Source organism: Martes martes, assembly GCF_963455335.1.
Source record: "Martes martes genome assembly, chromosome: 16".
NCBI lineage: Eukaryota > Metazoa > Chordata > Mammalia > Carnivora > Mustelidae > Martes > Martes martes.
Window position 1 is genome coordinate 44,710,368 of NC_137904.1, and position 7,215 is coordinate 44,717,582.

The 7,215-nt window shown below is 55.9% G+C and overlaps 1 protein-coding gene across 3 annotated transcripts; it reads right to left on the minus strand.

Moving 5' to 3' along the window:
* Positions 1-1,099: 1,099 nt before the first annotated feature.
* LOC308356916 (keratin, type I cuticular Ha5) lies at positions 1,100-5,689 on the minus strand. Of its 3 annotated transcripts, XR_013968150.1 has the most exons (8): positions 4,849-5,373; positions 3,912-3,994; positions 3,560-3,716; positions 2,998-3,159; positions 2,582-2,707; positions 1,896-2,116; positions 1,389-1,629; positions 1,114-1,248 (listed from the first exon to the last, which is right to left on the minus strand). XR_013968150.1 is itself a non-coding variant. In XM_080826305.1 (7 exons), exons 1-7 carry the CDS (start codon positions 5,317-5,319, stop codon positions 1,482-1,484), a joined length of 1,368 nt encoding a protein of 455 aa, XP_080682431.1. In that variant the 5' UTR covers positions 5,320-5,689; the 3' UTR covers positions 1,100-1,481. The 3 variants fall into 3 exon arrangements, 2 of the variants coding, with proteins under 2 accessions (XP_080682431.1, XP_080682432.1); XM_080826305.1 differs by having other exon boundaries at positions 1,100-1,629; positions 4,849-5,689; XM_080826306.1 differs by having other exon boundaries at positions 1,100-1,629; positions 4,978-5,370.
* Positions 5,690-7,215: the final 1,526 nt, after the last annotated feature.

Genomic DNA, 7,215 nt, shown 5'->3' on the forward strand with positions numbered 1-7,215 from the left:
AGTGAAGGTTTGTTGAATGAAGTGAATGATCATGAGACCATCATCCTCTGGAGGGGGCTGAACCTCAACAAAACCAGGCATGATGTTCCAAAAAGACCAAAGTCGAGCCGGTGGAGGAAGCCAGGAGCGAGGGGACTGGGAGAAACCAAAGCCCCAGGCTCTCTTTTATGGGGGCTAGGAAGGGAATAACTCTAAAGTTGAATCAGGGTGAATGATATCAGACCCCCGTAAGTAGTGGGAGTTTCAGGTCCGCTGGGTCACCTGTCTTTCCGTAATCCAATCTCCACTTCGTGTGCTGTTACGACTCTCTTAACATCACTCAAATTCCGTAGCAGTGCTCTTGGCATCTCATGAGGAACACAGGGCTATCTGGAGACAGCCCACCTTTCTTTCTACCTGAGGAAGTTTTACCTTCGTTGCCATGTCCCATTGGAATCCATGGAGTTTGGCATTTTCCAGTTTGTTGGGGGAGGACTGTCTGGACATAAATGAGAACCTTTGGGCAAAAATGCTGGGATCTCCTGCTTCCATGCAGAAATGCTCTGGTACCCAAAGGCACTGTATGCAGCATCAGATGCCAAAGGCACACAGAGCATGATGAGTCTGAATTGTAGCTGGAGGTCACAATGGCCAGCTTACTCGTGCACCAGAAGGGGTGTAGGTTTTGGAGGGACCTGCCAAGCTGGAGGGCTATATGATAGTATCACAGTGGAAGGAGGGAAATGGAAATACCTGGTGTGGGCTGTCTATGTTGCTGCTCTTTTGAGAACCACAGGCGTGAAATGAAAACCAGCTTAACATGCTTCACCTTAGACTGCCCCCCGGCTTTATCCACCTTCCTCTGGGATCCCAGGGTGGCCATGTAGACCAAGGAGGGAAGTAGGAGAGGTCTGGTAATACGGATCACCACATGGGAATCTTGGAGAGGCGTCTTCATCAGGAGAGCTGAGCCGCTGAACAAAAAAGCCCCCTTGGAGGCCCTTAGTCACCCCAAACAGGGCCACAGGATCTGTCATCCCCCCGGGTCATATGCGGTCAAACATCCCTATCCACCCAGCCAGGAGTCACCCCTCTTCACGGAGCAGAGACACACAACAGGGACACTGGAACAGTGCCGTTAGGCATCAAGAGCCAAAGCCAATGCACTTTATTATTCTACCCACAGAGGCCCTCTAGTATATTCCAGAACCCGCAACAGCAATACCCAGAAGGAAACCTGACCCAGGAGGCAACCTCAAAACAGAGAGCCTGGCTGGCACCCACTGAAATGATGAGGAATTGAGGCTTCCAGGGACAGCCAGCCTTAGCGACAGGCTTGGAGAGACTTGGAGGGATATATTTGCAATGAGCCCTCCCGGAGCCAGACCCTGGTGCCCCAGGCTCTGCACAGAGAGAGGGGATCGGGCTTTAGGGTCAGGGTTGAGCAAAGGCCAAGTTCAGCCCCTGGAGACAAGGGCCTCGGCTTTCTAGGCCAGTTCCTCTCAGAACCGGCCCCCTGGGCAGGGCACACAGATGGTGCGGGGGCTGCAGGTGGTGCGGACCGCCCCGGGTCCACAGGAGACAGCGGGAAGGCAGGGGAGGCACGACTTGGCAGGCGTGTGGTCAGGGGCACATGGGTTACAGGGCAGCCTAAGAGAAAGAGAAAGTTCACGTTACTGTGATTTTCCTTTTCAATAACTCAGAGCACCTTAAAAATCACCCAGTCCTGCCCCCCCTCCTTGTTTTACCAATGGGAAAAGAGAGGCCCACAAAGGACTGGCCGGGGTCGCGTGATAAATTTATAGTAAGACCAGAACTCAAACTCCAAATGCTGGGCTCTCCCCAGGCACCATGGCTTCTCCCCAGAACTTTGTAGACTGCATCGGGAAGACGAGGGAGTACACAGTGACACTCACTTGCCCTCCTCGCTCTCCAGGAGGCCCCGGTACGTGTTGATCTCGCACTCCAGCCGGGCCCGCACATCCAGCAGCACCTGGTACTCCTGGTTCTGGCGCTCCAGGTCACTCCTGATCTCGGCCAGCTGGGCCTCCACGTTGCTGATCAGGCACTGCATCTGGGCCAGCTGGGAGCTGTAGCGGGCCTCTGTCTCTGCCAGGGTGGAGTCCAGAGCATCTCTCTGTGAGGGCAAAAGGAGAAGGTGAGAGGTCAGAGAAGATGCATTTAATCTGTGTGCGTCTCAGCGAGTCCTCAGAATCCAAGAACAGAGACTCAGAGAATCACTTTGAACCCGGATGAACCATAATCGGACATCTCATCTGAGACTGCCAGTTAGCCCCTGGAGCCTCCCTAATATAGAGAGCATCTCCCCTAGCAATGAGATCTCTGAGGAAGTGATAATTACTCGGAATGAACCTACTTACACAAGTACAGGAGCTACTGTTGCTATAGGTCTCCCATCTTTTCCCCCCAGGACATTTGTGAATGGGGGCTGGGACCTCATTCCACCCTACGCAGAAAATCCCTAATGCACGAGAACTTGGATCCCCGGAGTCTGCCTGTGTGGTCAGAGCATGGAGGCCCAGTGGGCCCATGTGCTCCTGGGTTTGGTCCCCCAGCAGCCCTGCTCAAGCCTTGGGCTCACCATGCTCTGCTGGGCCTGCAGCTCGATCTCCAGGGCGTTGACGGAGCGTCTCAGCTCGATGATCTCCGCCTGGCAGGACTGCAGCTGCTCCGAGCTGGACACCACCTGCTGGTTCAGCTCCTCTGTCTGAAACACACACACACAGGACCTGGTCAGGAACATCAGGACTCAGCTTCAGAGGTCCACAGAGACGGCACAGAATCATGAGCCAAGAAGGACCTTCCAGAACACCCAGTTCAACCCATTCATTTCGTCCTTGAGGACGTTATTGCTTAGAGGACAGCAACCTGCCCAAGGTGCACAGCAAGGTCCAAAGAGAGCTGAGGCTCAAACCTGGTTTCCTGATTCGGAGCCCCAAGGTCAGTTCCGTTTGATACCCCATGTCTCTGTTGCACTGACTCTTTCCAGGTACCTACCTGAGTATTGAACCATTCTTCGGCATCCCGGCGGTTATTCTCCACCAGGGTCTCATACTGGCACCTCATCTCATCCAGAACACGGTTAAGGTCAACAGGTGGGGCAGCGTCCACCTCAACATTGAGCCGGTCACCAAGCTGGCAGCGCAGCGAGTTCACCTCCTGTGGCACAGATCAGGATCAGCACCAACTGTCCCAGCCGGCTGCTTCACTCACCCTCCTCCCCTATTCCTACCTGCTCCCCATGCTCACCTGTTCCCCCGTGCTCACCTGTTCCCCCGTGCTCACCTATTCCCCCCTGCTCACCTATTCCCCCCTGCTCACCTGTTCCCTCATGCTCACCTGTTCCCCCCTGCTCACCTGTTCCCCCATGCTCACCTGTTCCCCCGTGCTCACCTGTTCCCCCCTGCTCACCTGTTCCCTCATGCTCACCTGTTCCCCCATGCTCACCTGTTTCCCCATGCTCACCTTCCCCCTTATGTTCACCCTCCCCATCTCCACCTCCTTCCCCATATTCACCTCCTTCCCATGCTCACCTGCTCCCCTCCTTCCCTGTGCTTACCTCCTCGTGGTTCTTCTTGAGGCACAGCAGCTCCTCCTTCAGGGACTCTACCTGGGCCTCCAGGTCAGACTTGCACAGGGTCAGATCATCTAGGATCCGGCGCAGCCCGTTCATGTCCGACTCCACCAGCTGCCTCATGGACAGCTCCGTCTCATACCTGTCGCGTACATAACAGGATGCCTGAAGCTCCATTTCCTTTTTATGTCCAAGTCAGATCCCACCCCAGGCTGTCCTTGTTCTGTGTGTTCCACCTTAATACCTCAGTGACTTAGGACAGCAAAAACCCTGCATCCTGGCATCACCAATATCCAGGCCTACCAGCCCCCAACCAAGGAGCAAGCAGGACACTCACTTGGTTCTGAAGTCATCTGCAGCCAGCTTGGCATTGTCAATCTGCACCACCAGCCTGGCGTTCTCTGCCTTGGTGCACAGGGTCTGGGGAAATAAAGAAGTGACATGTGAAAAGAAGGACAGTCTGCTAGCCAGAGCTCCCCAAACCTGGCAAGAGCCACCTCCAGAGGGAAGGAAACAACCATCCCTGGATTCCTGGCTTCTGAGGCTCCATGAAAGCTTATGGGGACACAGTAGGGATCAGACAGGGAAGTCTCTACAGCCCCTCCCAGTGCAGAGCCTCTGGGACCCATAATCCAGTGTAGACAAGGAGAGATGAGGAAATGCTACACCAAAGACTGACAGGGGGGCTAACTTTTGCCTTCCTATCTCCCAGGCCACTGGGGCCTCAGGACAGGTCCTGAACAGCAGCATACTCTCTGATTCCTTGGTCACAAATGGTCCCTCCCAGGAGCCAGCAGGGACCCTCAGAGGATGTGGGCTGGGCAAAAAGGAAACTTCTGATGGGCTTTTCCTTCCCTGAGTTCTTTATAGAAAACCTGATCTGCACCAAAGAAATGAAGTCCAATCCCCTCGCCTTTAAAAAAAAAAAAAAAAAGGTAGGGTGGGGGATTAAAACTCATAGAGATAGACCATGCTAGCAAAGGTTCTACAGTCAGTGAGGTCACAGAACCTGGCTCCAACAGTTGCCAGCTGGACCACCTAGAATAAGTCACTTAATCAGCCTGAGCTCCGGTGTTCCCATCTGTAAAATGGGCTAATGATATCTTCCTCATCAGGTGACTGGAAGGAGCAAATGAGGCCACAGGTGTGCACACGATCCGTGACCTCTGAAGTGTCCCATGGGAGCAGGGCCAACAGCACGGGTGTCCTAGCTTCCAGTCCACGGCTCGTGGCTTCAGACTCCCGAGCAGCCAGAGACACTCTGAACCCCTTACCTTCTTCTGGAGCTCCTCAATGGTCCGGAAGTAGGACTGGTAGTCAGGGCTCAGGTAGGGCACCTGCTGCTCACACCACTCCCGGATGCGGCCCTCCAGGCTGGCGTTCTCCCGTTCCAGCTGGCGTACCTTCTCCAGGTAGCTGGCCAGGCGGTCATTCAGGGACTGCATGGTCTCCTTCTCGCTGCCGGTGAGGATGCCGTCCCCAAACCAGCCCCCGCCCAGGTTGTAGCTGGTGGTAAAGCCTCCGGCCGGGAGGCAGAGAGCAGACAAGCAGCCAGCCGCCCTGCTGCTGCTCCTACCCAGCCCGACGGAGCACGCCGAGAAACTCCGGGCCCCGCGGGAGAGACTGGGGAGCTTGCAAGAGCTGCTGGAGTACATCGCGGACACACGAGCAGAGCCACCGCCAGCTCCCCCCAGGCCCCTGAGAGACCCTGAAGAGAAGCTGGCCTTGAGGCACTTGGAAGCCATGGCCTCAGCAGCCCAGACGCGAGTGAAAGGTCTTCGAGGCCGGATGCCCCCCAGTGCAGAGAAGCAGCTCTTCACCCCAGGTTTATACCTCTGCTCCAGTGGGCGTTGGCCTTTACAAAGGGTTTTCTCCTCATTAAAGTTAATACCACTTTCTATAAGAACCCCTCATTACCCTGTTAGTTAGTTTCCCATGAACATTTCCCGGCCTCGTAAAGTGGGAGTCCCGTTGAACTGACGGCCACGTCGAGACGTCTCCTCCGCCCCGTGTTGCCGAAAAGACCAAGTATCCTCAGTTCTTCAAAGGGGCATGTCATCCAAGCCCAGACCTCAGCCTCAGCCTCAGCCTCAGGAGGTGTGGGAACCCACAGCCACAGTCTTGACTTTCTCTAGCTTCATCTCCTTTTATGGGCCCGGGGTGGGGGGCGGGGGGCGGGGGGAGGTGTAGAGGAGGCTCCTGGGTTGGCCCCTGGGTGGTGGAAGAGCAAGACTTGTTGTTGCGGGAAGCAGAGACCTCATGCCCAAGGAGACACAGAAGGCTCTAGAATGACCCTGGAAATAGGGCCATGGTGACCAGCTATCCCCATTTCCCCAGGACTGTTCTGGCTTTAGTACCGAAAGCCCCCTAACCCTGGGAGCCTCTCAGTCCCACAAAAAATGGGAAAGTTGGTCACCCCAGACAGAGCAGAGCCCTAGGGGACAGACACCCCCCCCCCCACTCACTCCCTACCTCACAAGGAAATCTGGCTGGTTGTATAGCCCCGACATCAGCCAAAACAACTAGAGGTCAGCTAACTGAGCACCAGCCCGTGGGGACACATACCCTGCGTAGGAAGCTATGTCTCCCCAGGCCCTGGCTGAGAAGTGGGGCGGCCTTTCTTGCGGCTGCCTGGGGGCTGAGGCGGAATGCCGGGGCATGATCACAGACCTCCTCAGAAGACAGTCTGAACTTCAGAGTTTCAGCTCTGCTACAGGAGTTGTCTGGGCTGATGTCCAGAAAGCTTGACAAGGGTGGGTTCTTTTTCCAGAAAACCCAATGTGCCAAGGGAGCGAGGCCTGGGAGAGGGGCCAAGAGCTGAGCCAGAGGGCAGGTGGAGTGCAACGGATGGGGTCTCATCAGGAGGAGCCCCGTGCAACTTGCCTTCCAGGCGGCCCTGCGGTTTGGGGTCCTGTTTGCTCATCTAGGGATAGGTTTTACCTTCTTGTCGGGAGAACAGCGGCAAGCTGAGCTCTGCCATGCATGGTCGCACTTCCCCCTCATGTTGCCCTGTGAGCCCAGGCTTGTCCCCCCCACCTCAGAGCCGAGGAAACATCTAGAACGGCACCTGCTCGTAGTGAGTGCTCAGGAACGGCAACCACTATGATTACTGGTCCCCACATGGGTGGAGTCATGCTGTAGTCAAGCTAACAAGGCTAAGAAGCTGTCACTGGGGAGTGTGGATGGACTCCGAGCACCTGGACCACCATCCCACAGGCCAGGTGCCTGTGTTTGGGGGCCTCAGATCTAGAACTCTCATGAGTCACCATGCCCTTCCCACACTCAGGAGCCTGGTGAGACCGGCACCCATCCAACAAAATCCCAGGGCCCATTGGCTGCCTTACCTTCTCCTCCCTGGAAATCCATGCCCCAGTGCAAAGGACGCAGCTGAGCTGAAAGCCCCGATGAGCCACCTTTGGCGTTCATGTTTCCCATCCATTTGAGTACAGGGCTCCACCCAAGCCCTACTAAGTCACAGCCTCCCGTGCTCTGGGCTCAGTGAGGGCTACCCTGGATCCACAGGACCCAGAAGAGCCACAGCAGCCAAGGCCTGGGAAACCTCATGCTGTTTATACACCCCTGGGGGTCACATGGGTTCCTAGGCAGGGAACACCTGTGCTGCCTGGAACGGGTTTGTCTCC